At 45.6% G+C, this 23,314-nt stretch overlaps 1 protein-coding gene across 1 annotated transcript in view; it reads right to left on the bottom strand.

Moving 5' to 3' along the window:
* Nucleotides 1-3,179: 3,179 nt before the first annotated feature.
* CLRN1 (clarin 1) overlaps nt 3,180-23,314 on the bottom strand; it is a 35,327-nt gene continuing 15,192 nt past the window's right edge. Inside the window, exons 2-3 of the mRNA XM_032408335.1 lie at nt 16,040-16,219; nt 3,180-3,445 (exon numbers count right to left, since the gene is read on the bottom strand). Of these exons, the coding sequence (XP_032264226.1) occupies nt 3,180-3,445; nt 16,040-16,219 (446 nt within the window). The remainder of the gene's footprint in view (nt 3,446-16,039; nt 16,220-23,314) is intronic.

Here is a 23,314-nt window from a genome sequence, read left to right as displayed (position 1 = left end):
TGCTCTCCACCCCCCAGAGTGTCTCCCTTGCCTCTTGTTCAGGTTTCCATCAGTAAATGGTCCGGACCAATGTCCCCCTTAATGGCAGGTCATGCTTGCCTCGAAGCTGGCGCACCGCACTGCTGCCAGGGCAAACTCAGCCTCCCCCACCAGGGTTGGGAGGGGGCAGCTCCCGCCCACCCAGCCTGTCCCAAAAACTGGGCAGAGGGAGGGGAGAGCAGCGACCCTAAGACTGTGTCATGTGTAAGCCCCCAGCCAGACTGATCAGCCTTGGATGCTTGCAAAGTGATTGTGAGCAGGTGCCCTGCAGGAGCAGACGGGACCAAGAGAGCCAAAGACCACTGGCGGCCGCAAAGTGACAGAGGTGAGGCGCCCTCCTCCACCTTGCAGCCCGCCCTGTCTGCACTTAGTCTGGAAGCTTCCTCCCACGGCAGTGAACGCGTCTCGTACGTTCAGTGCAGGGCGTACCCCGAAGGACTTGGCACGGCTTTCCTAGCCCCTTCCATCCTTTCCCCCAGCGTGATGAGCACTGGCACTGTTTGAGCTGAGGGCGACCGCCCGCACGTGGGAAGGAGCCGCTGCTGGCCGTCGAGATGCGTTTGCCGCCCCGGAGCCAGCAGGGGGCCCCGCATCCCCGGGAGAATGGGAGACTGCTGGCTGCCACCTGGGGAGAGAGGTCCGACACCGCATAATGAGTGTCATTCCCTGGCGCCTTTGATCCTCACAGAGCCACAAAAGAAGTCCTGTCCAGGTCCCTCTTCTAAAGGTTACACAGGCCACTGCGACCACACATTCCTTCTGAGCGAGGAGAGGGAGACAGCGTGAGTGTGCCCTTCCGAGGGCCCGGATTGTGTGTGTGTGTGTGTGTGTGTGTGTGTGTGTGAGAGACAGTGAGAGTGCGCCCTTCTGAGGGCCCAGATTGTATGGTGTGTGTGTGTGTGTGTGTGTGTGTGTGTGCACGCGCGATTTGCAGAGACCAGCAGCCCTGCCTCTACTTTCTGTCCAGGGACTATTGTTAGTTGGCCTATTAGGTTCTCATTAGATTTTCAGCTGCTGCTCCGAGATTTCTCTTTTACAGAATAGAGAACAACCGGGGACTTGTTTCCTAAAGAAGAAAGCTTGGTGTTAGAAGGTTTTCAAACCTCTGAGAAGAGAGGGAGGTCAAATGAGAATGCGGGGACCTGGCCTTCCGGGATCTCAGGCCAATTATCCACGCAGAGAAGGTCCTTACGCCTCCCTGCCCGCTCCTAGCTACCAGTGCTTCTGTGTTTAACTGTTGCGTGAAGACTTCCAGTGCCAGGCTCCCCTGGCCTGTGCTAAAATAAACATCCCTTTCATCGCTAGACTGACTTGTGGTCTTCTAGAAATTTTCCAGGTATGGGGCGCCTGCGTGGCTCAGTCAGTTACGCATCCGACTCTTGGTTTCAGCTCAGGTCATGATCTCAGGGTCGTGAGATTGAGCCGTGCATCGGGCTCTGCACTGAGTACGGAGTCTGCTTGAGATTCTGTCTCTCCCTCTCCCTTTGCCCCTCCCCCCACGAAAAATAAATAAATAAATATGTTTAAAAAAATTCTCCAGGTATATTTCCTGAATGAAGGTGTAGGGACAGGCATCTGGAAACTACCGGTGTGTTCTGACGTCAGCCTGTGGACCGCAGATCACCATCAGAGCAAGTTACTCACCAGGGATACAAATAGTCATTTGTTTCTTATAAATTGCTCCAAAAGGGAAAAAGTTGTTTTTTTTTTTTTTAAATGAGCACTTTCAGGACCTCTCATATGGGGCCTAAGTACCCAACGGCTGTGGTGAGGGGCCCGGTGGTGTGTTCTGTCACTCCCTGCTTCTTCCTGAGTGCTTTCTTGAGGGTAGCAGGTGGGGGGTAGAAGAAGAGTCCGTTCCAGGCTCAGATGTGGTCTTTGGTCAGCTGCAGATAAATTTCATGGATAATTCAGGAAAAAGAAAATGGACTTGGGTCATGCTTTGTGACAGCCAGACCAAAAACCAAGACACAATGATACCATCATAACCCCAGAATGTAATGTAATTTTCATAATTGAGAATTAGTGCTTAAAGACACTAAAGTTAGAACCAACAGCCCCAATGAGTCATTTTGCATTAAGTTTACTAGGAAGAATCATTTTTCATGTGGTCCCGGCAATTATGTCTGTTGAAAGTACTGCGTTTCCTTTTTATTCCTTTTAGAGGTTTGCAAATTTTGACTGACGGGAATGGATAATAAGACTGCTTTAGGGCGCCTGGGTGGCTCAGTCGTTAAGCGCCTGCCTTCGGCTCAGGTCATGGTCCCAGGGTCCTGGGATCGAGCCCCGCATCGGGCTCCCTGCTCAGCGGGAAGCCTGCTTCTCCCTCTCCCACTCCCCCTGCTTGTGTTCCCTCTCTCGCTGTCTCTCCCTCTCTGTCAAAAAATAAATAAAATCTTAAAAAAAAAAAAAAAAGACTGTGCTTTAAACAAACTTAAGAAAAGTATGTTGGTACTTTTTATCAATGCTCATTTAATGTACTATCATTTTAGGAAAGTGATTCCAGCTCTGTTTCTTGGTATCTCTGGCAACAAATGTGTGGATATATCAGAAATAGTATTTGTTTGTATAAAAATATATTCCTCATGCCTTTTGATTCCTCCCCGATGGAGCAGGCATTTTACACTTGAAATGCAGATAGTGGAACAATTTGTCCATTCTAGTCAACTGCCTTAAAAACCCAGTTCCCGGGGCTCCTGGGTGGCTCAGTCGGTTGAGCACCACCAGCTCAGGTCCTGATCTCAGGGTCCTGAGATTGAACCCCTCCCCACCTCCTAGGGTTCCTCACTCTGTTTGGGATTCTTTCTCCCTCTGTCCCCCCCCCCCCCCCCCCCCGCACTCAAGTGCAGGCGCTTACACACACTCTCTCTTTCTCTCGCAAATAAATAAATAAATAAATAAAATCTTAAAAGAAAAAAAAAAAGAACCCAGTTCCCACCAGGTAAAACAACCTTCCAAAACCTTCCTTCTGCTCTCCTTCCTTTGCAGCCTGTACCCTTAGTACATCATTTGTAAACATTGCCACGGAGGGTTTGGGTGCTTTAATTTGTGCATCTGAAAGGATGGACAAAATTAACCATTTCCAAGTGACCAAAGCAAGTCTGCTCCCTTACTTGGAAGATTACAGAAGTATTTGCCCTTCAGTACATTAGATCTGCAGCTCCATTAGTTGTCTCTGTGTCTTTAGATTTTGCAAAAGGAAACTGAAATCCAGCAAGTCGTATTAGGAGCCCATTCAAAAAGTGAACAAAAAAGCAAATGAAAACAACCCAGAACGAAGTGGTGTATTTTTCACTTTGCGTTTTGTAGGCATAAGTCCCTTCTTTATAATTTGCAATTTTTTCTGAGAGGTGGTGGATTTTCACTTCCGAGGCGAACAGTATCATGACAAGGCAGCCGCAGGAGCCTGCAACAGAAGGAACAAACAACGTGTTGGCACAAGTATTTCCTGATTGTAAGAGACGGGGAAGAGGGTCAGCAAACTAAAGAAAGCCTTTACCATCATCCTCATTTGCATTCTTCTGCAAAAAATATATAATTTCAAATTGGTAATCATGAGCCTGATTCTCCAACTGATGGGTGGAAGGGCCTGGGCTATGTCTCTGAGTGAAGACGACTTGGTGGGGGTGGGGAGGGTAGAATCCGGCCGATCTCACCAAGATTGGGAGATGTTCCTCTCTGCCTGATGAGAAGGCTGGATTGCTGGGCACTTTAAGAGCACAATGGTGGAGGGGCGCCTGGGTGGCTCAGTCGTTAAGCGTCTGCCTTCGGCTCAGGTCATGATCCCAGGGTCCTGGGATCGAGCCCCGCATCGGGCTCCCTGCTCGGTGGGAAGCCTGCTTCTCCCTCTCCCACTCCCCCTCTCTCGCTGTCTCTCTCTCTGTCAAATAAATAAATAAAATCTTAAAAAAAAAAAAAAAAGAGCACAATGGCGGAATGAGGCTACAAAGCAGCCACGGCTATGATGGGGCTTTTAGAGAACAAATTTCTCTATACTTCACAGGCCTCATACGAAAAACGTCAGTCATACAGGCCCCTCATGAAAGGGCCTAGGGCTTCCTTCAGAAGGGCTACTTGCCTTCCCCTCTCCTCCAGCTCCCACCTAGCCACAGCTGCCCACAGGAGACCCTGGGCAAAAGGAGCCATAGGTAAGGTGTTGAGGCAAACAGTTATTTGTGCTCCATGTTTCTAACAGAACGCAGGATTTTTACTTGGGTGTGTGGCTGCCTTGAATAAAGGCTACATTGTTTGGTTGAGGAGGGGTGGGATCTACGTAGGGGCAGGAACGTTTCCTTGAAGTCTGCACCTATCAGAGGCCTGCCCTTTCTTTTCCCCCTTCCTCCTTCCTGTAGTTGAAATATGGATGCAATGGCTGGAGCTCCAGCAGACATTTCGGAGCAGGTGGCCTCAGAAATGCAAGCCATGTACTGTAGAAAAACAAGAAAGGAGGAGTCTGGATCCCAGATACCTGGAGCTACTAGACCAACCCTGGATTTCAAACTCTAGGTTTTTATGGGAAGGAAAAATAAATCTCTATTTTGTTTAGTCCACTATTATTATTTCCCCCCCATTTACCACTCATTGGTAGCCTAATCTAATCTTAACTGGTGCAGCTGAGGTCTGGGGTGAGCTCTCTGCAGGACAGGGGCACTCCATACTGAGTGGTGCCTGGAAATTCTGATAGGCCCTCTCCCACTGAGGATGGAGAATGGGAGACCCCCAGATGGGTGGATGACACAGGGGGCAGAAGCAGGCAGCAAGATCGGGAGCACAGTGGATAGCCAGGATGCCAGGAACTTCTACCTCTAGTGTTGCATCCCAAGCCATTGGGGTTCCGGTTAATAGGAGACTTGCTAGGTGGTCTTCTGACTTAGGTCAAACCGATTTGGATTCAGACCCTAATTCTTCCACTTACTCTGTGAAATTAGGCAATTTTAATCTCCAAGTCTCAATTTTCTCATCTATAAAATGTGGATAATAAAGATGATGCCCGATTAACATTTGTCATCGAGAATTGACACATATAAATGCTTACTAATTGGTAGCTCTTCCTATGAATTTAATGTATTCCTTTCATCTTGGAAGTCCTTACCATAATCCCTTACCCCGCCCCACCGCACACCAAAAAAAACCTGACTATATCAGATAGGCCACCCAAAAGAATGCATCACAGTGCCTTATTCCTCCAAATACTCTCCCATTGGTTTACAACCCCTTTGGGAGGGGTAAGTGCTTTTTGCTCTTCAATTACAGTTAATTCAAACACCCTGGGAACAGCAACATAGTGGCTTGTTCATTTATTCCATTTGACTTGTTATGTGCCGAGCACCGGGACAGTGGTGGAGATTTAAACGTTAAAGAAAATTCATGTGGTTTCTCCTCTAACAGAGAGTATGATCGGACAGGGTAAGACAATTATAAACCAATCGCAGTGAGTGTAACAGCGAGGGAGGTATAGGTGGCTGTTACTGAGAGGGTGGGCAGCAACATGGAAGGTTCTTTGGAAGTAGCTGTAGGAAAAGTCAGCCGAGCAAATGGAGGCTGGACTGTGTGGGGAGAGTGGTCTGGACATGAAGAGCTGTAATGCAAATGGTGGCCCCATTCTTTTCCCAAAGCCCGGGTTTGGGCCGGGATAGAGGGAGAGAATTGATCGTGTGAGGGTAAGGGGTGAGGGGTGGGGTGAGCAGGGAAGGAGAAATCACACGTCCTCTATTTTAGAATTTTGCATAGGACTGACCCATCAGCTTGATCATCCTCCTAATATATCCCCCCAAATAATCAAATGATCTCGTTTTCTTGAAACTTCACTCTCGCCAGCCTTAGAGCAGTAGTTGAGAATATTCCTTTGTAAAATTTGTCAGCCTATTTTTGTGTTCTGAACTTCAAACCAGGGCTCTCCCTTGGCAAAACCGTACTATTCCTTTCTTGTTAGATCCAACAAAAAGGCTGCAATGCTGTTTTCTCTTTATCTTTTATTTGAAAATTGGGGAGAAAATGCCATTGCTTTTACCAGAAGAGCCTTCTTTGTCTAGGAGATGGTGAATTTCAGACAGAAGCGAAACACTGTATTGCCTTCGTGCTTGAAAGGAAAATTCAAGCTCGGTTTCCTTTTCAAGTTGTTAAATATTTTAAAGGTACTACTTTGTGAAGGAGACAGCGTCATAGTGAGACTGTATTTCAAATTCCTAAAGTAAAGGTTGCTTGGGCTATCTTCAGACTCACAGCCTTTCTCCACAGCTAATCATCCAAGCATGCGAGCTCCAAAACAGAGTGCACGGTCCAGTAGTTGAGAGGATGGTCTGGGATTCTGCGAGTTTGACCATGAGGTCACCCTTGTCATTTCAGAGACGGAGCTTAGCGACCTAGCTTGAGTTTCTGCCACCCTCATGACTATGAAGAGACACACAGGGAAACGACTCACTGTGACATTAGGCTGTCTTTGCTTCCCTCTGTCCACAGCTCTAAAAGACATGTGGGACCAAGGATATGTGGGACCAAGGATAACTACAACTTTCAGACCAAAAGATACATACGAAGTGTATCTTCTCTTTGTGGCCTGGCTACTAGGCACATGGAGAGAGGTGTGTAAGGGATGGAGGTGATGGTGCAAGTAGGGCTTGGCACTTTTCTAAAATGACCTTTAGTCCCCAGCAAGGGGGCTCCTGCTATGGCTCCCACATTTGGAGGGTGCTGCTCTCTCTCTCTCTCCTAGAAAGACCCCTTCCCACAAGGAGAGGAATCCTTGAAGTCAATGGGATGAGCCCATTCCTGACCCACACTCTAGACCGGACTCCCGGGACCTGGGAATTTTCTCCCCAAACAGCTCTGAGCACATTTCCAGGACTGCATGGGCATCTACTCTTCCTTGGGTCAGTCCTCCCAAGGGCAGACTTTTCGGCTGGTGTTGCAGAGCCCTGAGGCCTGAGGATGGCCAAGGAACAGCTATTTCGAGGGCGTGGTCAGAGCTTGGGCACTCAGGGGAATGTCCACACGTGTATACCATTACAGTGCGGGTGGATCCAAGCGAGGGGAGGGAGGTGGACAGACAGGGGCCAGCTGGCCTCCATCACCACACTTGGGTTCAGAGTTCTAAATCTGAATCTGGCCTTCCGGGTCCTTATGGAGAGATGTTTGTCAAGGCAGAAGGATAAAACATGTCTCACTAAATAGTTTATTAGCTTTTAATTTTTTAAATGTTTGGACATGGGGTAGGTGGGCTGTCATTAACACCCTTGCTCAAGGCCTCACAAATGTTAGGATCAGGCCTGCATGCTTCCTTCTTCCTTTTCCCGGGGATCCAGGCATACCAGGAGTCTAAACTCAGCGGGGGCCATTGGGACAGTTGCCTCACCTGTTCGTCTGACCAACACTGCTCCTGCTCGTAAGAAAGGTTAGAGTACATTAGACGTAGGAAAGCCTGCCAAGACTTGCTCCAGCTAGAATTGGGAACAAAACCAGGCGCAGGACCCAGGTTTTGCTGCCTTGCATCTTACTGAAAGACCAGCCATTTTCCTTTATGTGTTTGATTGCCCTGCCATCTGGCTGGTACTGTAATATTTTTCCCCCTTTAATGACTGATTACCGAGTTAATCCCCGACTGAAAAGGATAGCTGAGTTATACGGCTGTCACACAATGAATTACCAGTCAATTAACAAACATTTGTAATGTGCTAGACACTGCGCACTCATGACTGTCCTCTGGCGGCTGTCTGGGGCTGCAGAAGTGGATGCCTCTCTCCTCCAGCCCTTACAATATAGGGAACAAAGGTCACAGCCAACAAGAAAGCTGCCTCTTCATCCCTGGCTGACCCTGAAGCTGACTATGCCTTCAGGGGTGGGAACATCCTGCCAGGATCCGTGGGAGTCCAGGGACCAGGGGTTTCAGCGAAAATGTGTCCTCAAGGGTGAAAAAACAGCTCGGATACATTCTCCTACTAATCACTAAGATTGTATTTTGGGGAAATAATAAATTAGAATTTCAATTCCATTTAAAACGATGGCCAACATTTCCAGAAAGCTAGCACGTCATCTTTAAACTCTCTTATAGATGACAAATATTAGAGGCATTCCATTTCCTCTACAGAATGATAAATTGATAATTTCCTTCTTTAAGGAGTCTTGAAAGATGATAAATGGGGGTGGGAAAGCCAGGGCTTTGCAGGTGTAGGTACTAATTTTCTGTGAAATCGTGCAATCTCAGTAGAGAGCCAGCTAGTGAAGGTGAGGTCTCCAGCAATAATTTTGTCCGCAAATGAGAGCAGTTCTGGCTCCACTGTGGTATGGAGACCATTGGCTGCCATCTAGAAGAGGGGCAGAGGGACAAGCAAAGCAAGTCAATATCTAAGAGTAGATTTTGAGATCGTGAAGAGGAGCGATTTGGTCACGCGTTTCCGAAGAGTAGGTGTGGACGAAGGAACACCACCAGCTGGGTCCAGCTTTTTCTCTTCGTCTTCGGGACTGCAGAGTGGAAAAGCCCACATCTGACTTAGGTTTTACAAATGTCCCGTCAGTGAGAGCGGTGGTTTGTGCAAAGAAGAAATGATCTAAAAAATCAGTCTTTCTCTAATTTGAACTGCCTTTCAGAAAAGGAGGCTACCCTTTGTTGCCAGGAAAGGCCCAGAGCTGCTTCTGCTTTACTCATTTCTTCAACAAATATTCATCGGGGGTCTACCGCACTGTTGCGGGTGCCGGGATACAGCCCCGGATGCGCCCGCAGAAATCCCTGTCCTCGGGGAGCTGTCAGTGGTGGGGACAGTGGAAAAGTGGCAATAAATAACAAGAGAAGCAAGGATGTTCTAGTGTTTATCAAGTGTGACATGCACGAAGGAGAATAAATAAAGCAGGGAAGGGGGTGGCCGGGGGTGCCTCAGGGAGAACGTGATATTTTAGCACCTCTTGGAGGAAGTCAGGGAATGAGAAAGTAGCTATCTGAGGGGAATAGCTTTTCCGGGTGAGGGAAAAGCCTGTGTGAGGCCCCAGGTAGGTGGTCTGGGCCAAGAGAGAGGCAGAGAGCCAGGCAGAGAGGAGTAAGAGGTGAGCTGTGGGGGTGGGTGGTGATGGGGTGGGCACGTCAGGTGGTGCTTTGGAGGTCCTAGCAAGGACTTGGGCTTTGCCTCTAGATCAAACAGAAAGGAAGACACACGTGCACATTTTGAATCAGACGGGAGTCTGTTTGCCATTGTTATGGAACAAGATTGAGCATCTCCTGGCCCAGGGTCATGGCCGGGTACGGGGCACAGTGAGTCAGACAGTTCTTTTCTGGCCCCCTCAACGTGAGTAACCTGGAGCACCATCCTCTTCCTACCCTGCTGCCACCTCCGCCTCAGAACAGGAGCCCTGGTCCTTTGCCATCACGGGCTGGCTAGTATTACTTCTCTCCTTCTGGGGCCTCCTTTCTAGAGTCTATGCCGAGAAACTCGTAGAATGTTTTCATTGAGAAACTTGTAGAATATTTTCATTTCAGTGAGAGCGGTGGTTTGTGCAAAGAAGAGATGATCTAAAAAATCAGTCTTTCTCTAATTTGAACTGCCTTTCAGAAAAGGCACCACTCCTGTCCTTCCTCAGGTCTGGTGACGCTGATGCCTGGACATCCCTGTATCGGCTTCTTGGACTTTGGGTAGCAGCTCCTCCATAGGGACGGAAGTGGAAACGAGACCCAGATAGTCTATGACCACCAGTTGCAGAATAATATACCCTAGACATGGTACAGAGGCCGGGATATTAGGGGTACTAAACCTGATGTATAATGTAAGCCTCCTTCTATTTTTGTCCTGCTCTTTATTTTCCTGTCTATGTGTTTCATGTGTGACTGTGCTTATTTATGTTCTATGCCACAGTTGTAATGATCATAATTAATTAGGCTTGTATTAGAACATCCCCCTCTTATTTATTTTTTAAAGATTTATTTATTTATTTGAGAGAGAGAGAGAGAGAGCAGGGGGGAGGAGCAGAGGGAGAAGGAGAGAGAGAATCTTAAGCAGACTTCACGCTCAGGATGGAGCCTAATGGAGGGCTCCGTCTCATGACCCTGAGATGATGACCTCAGCCGAAATCAAGTCAGATGCTTAACTGACTGCGCTACCCAGGCTCCCCAGGAACATCTCCCTTTTAAAAGAAGGCAGTCATTGTATTTGTTTGCCTTGCTAGGTATAACTCATAACACGATCCTCTGTTTAAGAGAAGACACAATAAATACAATTTGCATTAAGTCTGCATTTTGGAGGTTTTCATCACCTCTAAGAGGCCCGAGTCAATACCTTTCATATCATTTTCAGAGAGTATTCACTGAACTATCTAGGATGTTCTGTGATTGATCCACAGCAAGTCTTCTACCTAGCCTTCTCTCTTTTCCTTGCAAATCTGGGACTCCACCATCAACTGGGAAACTTCTAGAATGGAATATAGAAAGGCAGACACTCATATATCCATGTGCCATTGTGAAACTATAGATCCAGTTGTTTCTATGCTCAGCTGCTTCTTCTCTGGGTCCCTCTCTCTTTCTCTACTTTCTTAATTTGTATACATCTCTCTCTCTCTCTCCTGCTGTATTATAAACCTTGAGGGAAGTGTTGTCCACCCTGTTTGCCCCATTCTGCCTTCCCCTCCCATTTCCCCTCCCATTTCCTCTCCCATTTATGCTTTCGAAACGCTCGCCATTCAGCCATACTCTTGAAACATCCCCGTCTTAGAGCCTCAGGAACAACATGGCTTCTTCGTTTTCCTTCCTCCTCTCTGGACACACCTAGTCAGTGTCTTTGCCGGCCCCTCCTTCCTCCTCAACCCAAAAATGAACTGACGGTGTTCTTCAGGGATCGGTCCCACGCCAATTTTTCTCTATCTACAGTCTCTCTCTAGATGATCTCATCCATTTCCATTGCTTTAAATAATATCTATATCCTGACAACTCCTAAATTTATGTCTTTTGTCTAGACCTCTTCTCTGAGCTCCAGACTCATATATCCCACTGGCTACTTGCTATCTCTACTCGGATACCTCCTAGGGTCTTAAACTTGACACAGCACGAAGAGAACATTGATTTCTAGTGCTAAGCTCCTCCTTCCAGCTCTTTCTTGCCCGAAACTCTAAGTCTGTTCTTCCCCTTGTCTTGTTCATCTTGGTTAATGCCACCACTGTCTACTTGCTTAAGCCACCTGCAAAAGGTTTTAGATTTACTCTCAAAATGTTTTTAGAATCCTTTCATCTCTCTCCATGTCCAAGGCGATAGCCTAGTCTTTTCACCAGACATTTCTTACAAGGTAAATCAGCTCTCCGACATCTTCGTAAAAATCTTTTGCAAGCTTCTCAATGCAATTAGAATCAATTCTAAAAGATTTACCATGGGGTATGACATTAACTGGCATCAACAGGTTTGCTAATGATTTTTTTTTTTTTTCCTGGCCATTTCTCCCTCATTACCTACTCCAAGGCACATGGGCCTTCTTTCCATTCCTACGGCAAGCCGACCTCTTTCCCTAGTCTGTTCATGTGTGCTTTCTCCTCTCCTTGGGAAAGTCTCTGGGGTTCCTCAACTCCTTTGTATCTTTGGAACTACTTACTGACCACCGCATCAAAGCCCCATCCCCCTTTCCCTTCATTCTCTATTCTAACTGCACGTTTATCACCTTATTGAAATGATTGTCATCTTTCATTACTTATGAATGCTTTTGTTTGACTCTCCCACCAGACTGTAGAGTCCATGAAGCAGGTGTGGTATCTAGCACCAGCGCCTATCATAATGGTGGGCACACAGTGGCCTCTCAAACCCTCGTCAGGATTTGTTGAATAAGGGAAATATATTCACCTCAGCCAACAGTTCTCAGCACTGGTCACACGTTAGAATTACCGAGAGAGCTTAAAAAAACACCTGTACCCAGACTCCACCCCCAGAGACTCCAATTTAATTAGCATAGCATGGGGCCTGGTGTCAGCATTTTTAGAAAGTTCTTCAAGGGATCCTAGTGTGTAGTCCAGAAAGAGAATCACTGCCCAAAATGAACTAAGGGGGACCATTAAGGTATTACTAAAATCCTAACTTGGGGAAAAATTCCTCAAATCTAGTTTATAATTGGCAACATGAGAAAGAGCAAATGGACTGAGTTGCATGGGTCTTGTGAACATTGACATTGGACAGAAATGCAGCACGAAGAAGGCTGAGGAATGTGATGGACCAAACTGGAAGCCGTGAGAAGCGGCAGCAACATCTGGTCCAGGAGAGCAACATGTTATCAGGCCATAGCATGAGCCCACTGTGGCAATGAAACCTTTAGTGGCCTCATCTGCAGGTCTATTCCCTTTCCGTCTTTGTCTCCAGGGTCTGGCGTGCACATTGGAACACAGAAGGGGATGCTCAGAGCACTGTGACTCCGGCCGTGTGGAAGGAAGACCCCTTCCCTTTCCTTCTCCCCCATCTTCATGCTTCAGGATGCCAAGCCTTGGGTCCCCATCCAGCAAGGGGGTAGACAGTAGACCTGAATGATATCAGCACAAGGAAAGGGGGAGTCTTGGGGAACCCAGGGGTGAGTGAGAGAAGAAGAGAAAGGAGGTCCAAGGAGGAAGGAGTTTTCCCTGCGGACTGTGAGGAAGGCCACCTGGGCAGAGAAACAGGGGAGGAGACTCAGTGAAAGAGGGCTGCCCACCCCCACACCTCCCCCCCCCCCCCCCCGCCGCCGTGGGCCAGTAAGGGGGTCTCCAGTGGAGTGTGACTCACGCGGGAACAAAAGGACTTCCTAATACAGCCCTCCCTTCTTTGTGTGTGAATCTACTGGCTCAGAGTTACAGTGTTTGTGATAAGGCTGTAAATCCTCATCCGTCCACAATTAGGGTGTAGAGCTGGGATCTCCGTGAACTTTACAACTTCAGATAAACACTTCCAAAATGCCAGGGCCTTCTGGTTACTGTATGTTGACTGAAGCAGAAGGAGGTAGTCTGTGATTCAAGAGTGATCTGTTTACCCCCAAAGGTCACCAACCATCAGGCCATTTGACCCTTAAACATGTTTTGTTCTTGTGCACAGTTTTTTAAAAGTTGCTGAAATTTTTGGTCTTTTAAAAATAAGGATTTGGGGCTTAAAAAAGCAGATAAGCTACAAATACTATGCCTTTTTCTTCTGCAAGATGGATCTGGACCTGGCTCCTTCTTTTCCGACCCTTCTCTTCCTTCCTCATCCACAAACCTTTATTGAGGACCTGCTTTTGCAAAAAGTTCAAAGATAAATAAGATATAATGTAAGCACAGGGTCTGTGTGTTCCCGCATATATTTCTGTGCTCAGGTTTTCTTTTCATTAGACCTGGCCAAGGGCTGAGATAAGATCTGGGACTTGGATTAAATTCTGCATTTTCTGAGTCATCTTGCTTTTCAAATACTGGTATTTCGGTCCTCCGTTAGAACTGTCAAATAATTTGTCTTCCAAATGGGCTGCTCTTCTGAATTTCATTCAGAAGCTGGAGTGCGAGATGGTTGTGCCAGTTAATAAGCTCTTGTAGCTCAGCTTCGAACCAGTGCTTTTTCCCTGTGCTTTGTGATGTTGGGTCAAGACTACCCCGACTCTAGTTCTGCCTTGTCAGCTGCTTCCCGTTCTGTTGTCAATACACAGCCCTGGGGGGGGGGGGGGGAGGACGAGCGGGATACAGCCCTGGGGGGCTTCCTAAGCCCTTCCTTCCCCCCTCCCAGCCGCCGCTGGTGTCACGCGACAGTGTCACCTCCTCAAAGGTCTGACACCCAGCGCCCTGGCCTCTCTCAAGCACGTGGGGGCTACTGACTCCAGCCCTGGGAATGGTAGCTGCTTTCTGAGATTATCATCTCTGAGTCAGCCTAGGGTCTCCATTTCGTGTCGCCAGTCCTCTAACACCTGTTTCATCAGTTCCTGATAGCCCTGGTCCTCGAACCTGAGCTTGCATTGGAATCAGGCTTGTTGAACACATTGCTGCCCCACCCCCCCCACCCCCCACCCTACCCAAATTTCTGAGGCAGTAGCAGGTCTGGGGTGGGGCCGGAGAATTTGCTTTTCTATCAAGTTCCCCAGTGAGGCAAATGCTGCTGCTGGTCTGGGGGACCCCACTTAAATAACCACTGCTGAACCTTATATTCCCCTGGTCAAAATAGCGTGTATTCTGTTTTCTGGCTGGCCTCTGATTGCTTTAATGGCCTTCACTAAAATAGCACGCCGCCCAGGTCTACCGGTTTGGTTTGGTATGTTGGGGGGGCGGGGAGGTAATGCCAATGTCCACTTCTCACCTGGACCTACCCATGACATTGAATCACTATCTCAGTCTGTCTGTCCACACCCTGTACCTGTGTTCTAGCTCCTCTGCCCTAATCTCAAAGCCCTCAGCCTTCCTTCACAGCTTTCATTCCACCCCTCTCCGGCTCTTGTCCTACCACCTCCATGGGCCCGCTCTGCTCATCCCATCCCATTGGAATTCTGATTTCTCTAAACTGTACTGAGTGCCCAAGTGAACATCTCCTTCTGGGTTTGCTTTCTCAAGTGCGCAAACACGTATTGAATTGCTCACTGCATGCGGAGCCTCATGCCGGATGCTCATGCTGGAGATACAAAGATGAGAAAGACAGACTCTGCCCTCCCAGAGTCACCATTTCTGCACGATTGGAAACTGTGTTATCTGCTTGTGAGAGACAGAACTCCCACTGGACAGAGAACTGCTTTGGTGAAGTGAATTATTTGATTGGCAAGATGTGGAAGAGGTAAGACTTGAGGAAGTGTGCTCAAGGCTGAATGGGTGAAGGCTGTCTCGCGCTGCGAGCTGAGGGAGCCCCTGTTGACCCAAGGCTCTGTTTTCTAGAGAGGGAGCTCGGCAAGCTTGTGGCTGGCGTTGAGTTGTGCTGGGGAAAGGGAGCAGTGGCCAGACACACAAGGGCCTGGGGCCCCGGGGGCAGCCAAAGGGCAATGTCAGCGGGGAAGGAAACAGACTAATAGGGATTTTCAATCTACTGTTTGCTGGTGTGAGTTGTAATCTCTCTCGTCTCCCCATGGAATCCTTAAGAGCGCTGCGGAAGCTTCCTGGGAATATGACAAAGTACTAAGTTGTTTTGTAAGTTTGAAGTGGGGTGAAATCAGAGACCTCCAATACAAGAATGGCTACATGCAAGTTACACGTACAGTTTTGATTTTCCCATGTTTCTTTTCTCCCGGTAAAAATATCCTAAGCACCCTGTGGCATTATCTGGAGTTTCTATTCTTTTCCATCAGCCTTGGTTATTGAGTAGGACATGTTACTGATGAACCCATTTCTGAGTTTAGAGTTTATTTTTTCTCAGATACACCTATCATTAGGCTACACAAAGTACCTATAGGCCTGAATATGACAACTCATGTGGGCAGAACACTGGCTCTTTATGGAGCCAGTGGATAATTTTTTTTTGGATAATTTTTATTTATTTTCCTGATTGTGAATAAATACATGCACATTATTGAACATTTGGAAATATTAAAAAGTATAAGAAAAAGAAAATCACCTATAAGTTCACTGCTCAGAAGTAACTACCACGAACAGAATAGATGAGCTCTCTCTCTCTCTATATATATATATATGTGTGTGTGTGTGTGTGTATCTATATGGAGGCTAGAAAGAGCATATGTACAATATAAATATTTATATATGTTGTCTATATTTATATATAATCAAATTTGGTTCATAAAATCTTATGATTATAAATCTTATATTTATAAAATCTTATACACAGTTTTATTCACTTAACTTTTTGATACAAGCATGCATCCTTTTGATTACATCTTCAAAGATATAATTTAATGCCAGCATTTATCCATATAGACTATCACAATGTGTATCTCGAATTCCTTATTGTTGGATAATTCTGTTTTTCTCCACTTCGGCGATCATATATAATGCTACAATGGACATCCATGTCTATGTACTGTCACTTTATATTTAGGTAGACCTGTCTTTTGACACCTTGGAAAGCACATTTGTCTTTGTGTCAGAGTAGAAGTACTTTGAAGTAGAAGTAGAATTTTGTACTCACCTGAAATGAAGCTCAAAAGATACAACCCTAGTGGACCATGCAGGGTTTCAAAGGGCTTGCCAAAAGCATTGTACATGAAGAAGGCTGTTCCCACCATGGTTAGAACGACCAGGATTGTGGAGAAGAGGATGACATTGACGTGGATGCTCACAGGGATCACTTGGAGCAAATCTGGGAAAACTAAAGATAAAACAAAGATTAGAAGAAATTTCATCAGTGGTAGTCTGTGAATGTAATTTCAAAAATTAAATCCTTTTTAACTTCAAAAATCACTAAAATCCTTCAGGTGAATACATTCTCACTTACTAATTTACAAGGGATTTAGGAAAAGGTTTAAACACAGGATTATTCTGTAGAACTCACCAGTAAAGACCAACAAAGAGGAGATTTGAGGGAATTTTTTCTGCCCTTGGTCATATGTAATTACTTAAATAAACAAGTACTGGCTTCATAACCAAAAACTGTACATGTTGATGACCAAACTTTTAATGACATTTCTCAGTAGTATTTTTTTTTTTTTAATCTGTCTTGAAATGACATTTTCAGTTTGGGGATATCTGAGGGAGTTCAAACATCAGGAACTATTTCTGTTTCCTTTGCTCCAAAAAAGAAAAAAATTGTTTCTAGTCCACACCAAGATTTAAAAAATGGGGTATTTTCAGTCAATTTCAATATTTTGATGTCGCACAAGCTGTGGGAAAATAATTTCTGGTGATACGAGAAATATTTTCCACTTAGAAAACATGCCAAATCTATTTCTAGATTTTGTGTTCAGGGCAAGTTTTTCTTGTTTGCAGAGGAAATGAAGTCCTTTATAATGTAGGGTCTCTCTTATCTGGTGAGGCATCAGCAGGCTTAGCATCAGCAAACCTGGCAAGACCAATCTGGGCAAGTTTAATTCAGGCCATTTCAGTTTCCTGAACATTTATCAAGTGCTCCTTAACGTATTTACTGAGCACCTGGTATGTGCCAGGCATCGTTCTAGGTGCTGGATACAAGATAGACAAGGCTCCTGTTGTCTCGTGGAGATTATAACCTAAAGGGAGTAAGTAGACAACAAGTAAACCAGTAAATTTCATAGCTTATCTCCAAAGATGGCCGCCATCAATTCCTTCCCTCCTTCTACACACATGGCACTTCCCCTTTAGAGGAATTTATTCCTCAGTCCCCTGGAACCTGGGCTGGTTTGTGACTGCTTTGGCCACCTGAATGATCTAAGAAGATCAGCCGTTCCTACGTCTTTTCTCTTGGAGGCTTGAGCAATCATTCGGGAAGTCCAAGTTACTCTGCTGGAGAAAAAGGCCACCCAGAGGAGCACCAGGCACCGGAGGGAAGAGTCTTGGACATACAGCCCAGAAAAGCCTCTGGGTGACTCCAACCCCAGCTGCTGTTTAACTGCAACCCCATCAAGACCTAGGCAGTTGAACTAATAAATTTTTGTGTTAAGCCCCTGACCTTTGGAGGGCTATTATGCAATGGTAACAAAAAGCACTTTCACAGAGTGCGCTGCTATGGAGAAACGAAACAGGGCAATGGAATTTTGAGTGATTGAGTGAATGGATATGGGTGGTCAGCAGTTACACCTAAGCTGGTACCTGAATGCCGGGAAGGAAGTGGCTGTATAAATATCTGGGGAAGAGCATTCCCGGGAAAAGGAACACAGCTGGGGCAGCAGCGAGCCCGTGAGCCTGGTGAGTGAGGGGAGGTGAAGTGGGATTGCGAGACTGGGATCAGGCTGTTGCACCCACTGGGTCCTGGTCAACTGACCATGGTAAGGAGTTGGCTTTTAATTCTAAATTCCCTGGGAAGCCACTGGGGAGTGTTAAGTAAGAGAGGGACACAGTCTCCTTCATGATGTGAAAAGATCACTCTGGCTGCTGAAGAGCAGGAATAAGGGGGTGAGGGGAGGGAGGAGGGCAGGTGTGGAAGCAGGGAGACCCAGAGGCAGGGAGTATTCACAGTGGCAAGAGACGGAGACCCGACCTAAGGTGCAGCAGTAGAGGTCGTGAGCGGTTATCAGATTTGGAATCTATCCTGGAGATAGAAGATAGGACTTGTTGAAAGAAAGGAATCAAGGATAAGCAACCGAATAAATGGTAATGCTATTAACTGACATAGACAAGTAGAAGGTGTGGGTTTGGACATGGGAACGGGAAGTGAGGCAGGAGTTCTGTTTTAGACATTTGAAGTTTGAGTTGCGCCTAAGAAATGCGAGTAGAGGTGCCAAATAGGATTTATGTGTCCACAGGTCCAGGGAGAAGGTGGAGGTTTTTAGGGAGGGGAAACTAGGGTGAGGCCAGCAAGGTGCCTAGGGCATGCAGCTTACAGGGACAATCACTCTCTGGGATCAACCCCCTCTTGCACGAGCTCAAGCATGAATGTCTCCTTAAATTTTATGACCTAAGGGCCTCCATGGCCTCATCTTGGTATGTAAAGCCAGAGGAATGGCTATCACCTGTGGAGAAACTGGAGCTAGAGGAGAGAAGAGCCCTGGGGATTGACCTGTACAGGAGAGAAGAGAAACCAGCCAAGGAGCTTGTGAGTTAGGAACAAATCCACGGGTGGGAGAGCAAAGAAGCCAAGGGAAGAAAACGTTCCGAACAATGATGTGAATCTATAAGAACAGGTATGAAATGATCATCAAAATATGTGAGGTGAAAAAACAAAAACAAAAACCAAACTAATAGAAATGTGCATTTGGAAAAAGCCAGAGGGGAATATATATAATAACACATAATTAAGTACTTACCTGATTTCATTCTCTCAACAACCCACCTACTACAGGAAAAACTGGGGCTCAGGGGGTGAGGTAACATACCCCAGATTTGTACTTAGTAAGTGATGGAGATTTGAACTCCTGTCCTCGCTCTTAACCAGCATGCTAGAGCAGTCTCAGGGACAGGCATGCTTATCCGGGCAGACACCGTTTCTAGAGGCTACACACAAAATTTGTAGCATTGCTTCTGGAGAAGGAGACTGAGAGATATGTCATTATGTACCTTTTGGATTTTTTTTTTTTTTTACCACCTTGGAAGCATTCTCTATTCAATGAATACATAAATACCTAAAAAAATAATAAATGGATAAATGAAGACCAAAAACTCCTGTGACTCGTCTAGATTAGAGGTTTCAGAGATTTATTACTAGATGAAATGTATGGATACTGTTTGTGATTTGAACAAATGCTCTATAAAAGTCATTTTTGAGATAACCAGAGAAAATTGAACATGGACTGGGTATTATATGATATTACATGACTATTATTGATTTCCTTGGTTATATTAATGGTATTGTGGTTATGTACTTTTAAAAGTCCTTATCAATTAGAAATGATGTGGATGGGTGGGCTGAAAGATAAAATAAGGAAATTCCTCAGCTGCTTGGAGGAATGGCAGGGTGGCAATGTGGACGTTCAAGTTGTGGGTGCTAAGCCTCTGTGCCCCCCGCCCTGTGTTCTGGGGGCACAGAGTGAAGCAGCTAATCTTATTCCTCGATGCCCTGGCCTCCTGAGCTTCCAACTGCTGAGACCGTACCATCTACCCAACCTGCTATTCTTAGCTCTATCAGCTGTTGATTTGGTTTTTACTAGCAGTTATCCAAAAACCCACTTCCATCTATCTCCCCACCTGTTAAAAGAAGTGGCAACCTCAGCGTCTCTGATAGGGTAGCTAGGTGAAGCCTGTCTGAAAATCGAGGCAGAAAGAAGTTGCACTGATTTGCCTCCTAGAAAGAAAAGCTAGGAGCTAAAATAAATTGTCACATGGAGCATTCTAATTCTTATGAAGTCTCTAACAATTTCCACTCTGTTGAGAAAGTGACCCAGCAAGGCACTAATCCCTGAGAGTTATACAGTTACTTACATTTTCTCTGGTTTCTGTTTTTGATGAAAATTCCCTGAGTCTGTCATGACCGGCCAGAACTCTGGTAACAGCCCTCCATTTTCCGACCAACATTCACGTGACTTTTGCTTGGCTGAAGCTGAGAGCAGACCATTCAAATAAATATAGGGAGGTGTCACTTTAACCGTATCGGATGTGGTGTAGCGAGGAGGTAGGTTGGTTTGGTCTTTCCGTTCTTTTAGGTTTGGGATTATAACACAGAGAAAGGATTTGAACATTTTGAGCTGCAGAGGGCCTGTCATTAAATCCAGCAAGTCACTTCTGGCCTCCAGAAATTACTTAATTAGCTGTTGACAAGTGAAAGGGAGTTATTTATTAAAGCAGGGCTGATGCCACCTTAGTAGGACAGGATTGGTCTGTGCGTTGAGAATGACTCCTTGTCTTTCATTCTCTTCTCATGGATTTCCTCCACTCTGCGTGAGTCAATGTGCCTCGCTCTCCCCATCTTCAGACCACCCCAGCCCGAGTGCCCTTTTCTCTGCTCTTTCATCACCAAACTTCCTCAAAGAGCAATACATGAGTAATAATAACAGGACTAAAAATAACAGCCAGAAATGATATAGCATTTGCTATGTTCCAGGTCTTTACCTATATTGCATAAATGAGAGACTTACGTGTTTTAATCTTTACAACATAAATTGAAATATAAATGAGAGATTTAAATCTTTTCATTCTTACGACAATATAAAGACAGGACTATTTTATCCTCAATGTATAGATTTAAAAAAACAAAACAAAACAAAAAACCCGGAAGCACAGAGAAGTCAAATTGCCTAGTCACACAGGGGTATTGCTGTCTTTGCTTTTTATGCCCTCCCCGCCCCCGTTTTTAAGATTAAAGTAAAATTAACATCGTAAAGAATTCTCCCTTTTTATTTTCTGTGAATTTTGACACTCAGTCATGTAACTACGACCTCAATCAATATATAGGACAATTTCATTGTTCCAAAAACTTCTGGGTTCCCCTTTGCTGTCCACCTGCCCCCTGCCCCCAACCCCCAGCTCCTGCATGGGTAACATTGTAAGAAACTGCAAACTGTTTTCCAGGGTGTCTGTGCCATTTCACCTTCCCACCGGGCAGCGTAGAGTCCCAGTCCTTCCGCATTCTTGCACTTGGCAGCTTTTTAAAATTGTAGCCATTTAAATAGGTGTGTAGTTTACCTCATTGTACAATGTTTTACTTGGCATTTTCCAAATGACTAATGATATTGAGCATCATTTTGTGAGTTTATTTGCTTTCTACATATCTTTTTTGGTGAAGTGTGTTGATATCTATGTGCATTTTTTATTGGATTGTTTCTTATTGAGTTCTGAGAATTCTTTATGCATGCTGGATATGAGCCCTTTATCAGATAAGTAATTCACAAATATTTTCTCCAAGTATGTGGCTTGTCTGTTCATTCTCTTATCAGTGCCTTTTGAAGAGTAGTTCTTATTTTTATGAATTCTAGTTTATCAGTTGTTTTTCTTTTATGTATCATGTTGTGGATGTCAAATCTAAGAAGTCTTTGCCTCATGCAAGGTCACAGATATTTTTGCCTATGTTTTTCTTCTAGGCATTTTTTAGTTTTAGGTTCACATTTAAGTTCGTGATCCATTTTGATTTATTTTTTTTATATGGCCAAGGTTAATTTTTGTTTTTGCATATGGATATCCAGTTGTTTCCGTGCTTAAAAAAACTGAACATAGACTTAACATATGACCCAGCAACTCCATTTCTAGGTATTTACCTAAGAGAATTAAAAACATATGTCCACAAAAATCTGTATGCAAATGTTTACAGTGGCTTTATTCATATTTGCCAAAAACTGGAGACATCTTAAGTATCCATCAACTGGTGAATGGATAAACAAGCTTTGGCCCGCCCATAAGATAACATACTTCTCAGTAATAAAAAGGAACAGACCATTGGTGCATACAATAATGTGGATGGATCTGAAATGCATTATGCTAACTGAAGTGAACTACACTCACAAGGTTGCATGTTGTAGGATTCCATCCACATGGCATCTGGAAAATAATGACAGAAAACAGATCAGTTTTTGCCCCAGGTTGGCAGGGAGGGAGGAGATAGACCACAAAAGGGGCACGGGGGAAATTTTGAGGGTGATGGAAGTATTCTGTACCTTGATTGTGGTGGTATTTCCATGCTTTATGTATTAGTCAAAATTTTATAGACCTGTACACTTAAAAATGGTGAATTTTACTGTATGTAATTATACTGCAATAAACCTGACTAAAACCAAAAAAGAGTGGGAGGATAAGGTCTGGACTGAGGAGGCTCTTCCAGACATGAACAAGACCCTCAGCCAAAGTGACCATTTGGCATGGAGGAGGATGAGCTCCGTAAGAGAGAAGAATGGAGCAGAGGGCCAAGAATCAAGCGCCAGGCTCTAATCCACCGTGTGCCCTGGAGCAGGTCAAAGGGTCCCTGTTTCTCTCTGTAAAATGAAGGTTTTCCTTGGGGCAGCCTGGGAAGGGACCGGGCTTCTGAAATCAGAGGAGATTCACACTGCAGCTCCTTTTCTAAGTCTGCGAACTCCCTAAACCTTGACTTCCTTATCTGAAAAGGAAATTCTACCTTTCTCTCAAATGTGTGAGGACTGCATGACCTCAGCATATGGAGTACTTAGCACAGGGTAGGTGCTCAGTAGAAGTCTCTATGGTGTGCCCCTTCCAAGGGCCATTTCCACCACTGTTCATGGCCACCCCTTCTCACCTCCTCAGAGACACTGCTGAGGAGTTCTCTCTCTGCCAGGTCCATTTCCCCCTCTCTTTGGATCAGTCCCATCAGCACACAAGTAACATGCTGTCATTTTCTCAACTTAAAAAAAATAATTATATATATATATATATCAGGGCGCCTGGGTGGCTCAGTCGGTTAAATGTCCGACTCTTGATTTCGGCTCAGGTCATGATCTCAGGGTGGTGAGATCGAGCCCTGCATCCAGCTCCCTGCTCAGCACGGAGTCTGCTTGTCCCTCTCCCTCTGCTCCTCCCCCAGCTCATGTGCGCTCTCTCACACTCTCTCTAAACATAAATAAATAAAATATTAAAAAAAAACACCTCACTTAAGCCCTCTAGCTATTATTCCTTTTTTTTCTATTTCCTTTAGAGCAAAACCCCTCCGGGAGTTGGCTGTATTCTCGAGTCTCCTCCCTCCCTCCACTTTCTCTCTTGAACGCACTTGCACTGATAACTACATTTCCCAAGGCACCAAAGAGCTTCAAGCTGCCAAACCCAACAGTCAATCTTTGTCCCCATCTTCCCTGGGCTACATTTGGCACAATGGCTCACTGCCTCCTCCTGGAAACGCTTCCTTCCCCCGGCTCCCCAACATGACACTCTCCGGCTTCTGCTACCTCACTGGCTACGA

Source organism: Phoca vitulina, unplaced genomic scaffold (assembly GCF_004348235.1).
Source record: "Phoca vitulina isolate PV1807 unplaced genomic scaffold, GSC_HSeal_1.0 scaffold10, whole genome shotgun sequence".
In the NCBI taxonomy this organism is placed as follows: Eukaryota; Metazoa; Chordata; class Mammalia; order Carnivora; family Phocidae; genus Phoca; species Phoca vitulina.
The sequence above is the reverse complement of the archived record's forward strand: the minus strand, read 5'-3'. Positions and strand labels throughout refer to the sequence as shown.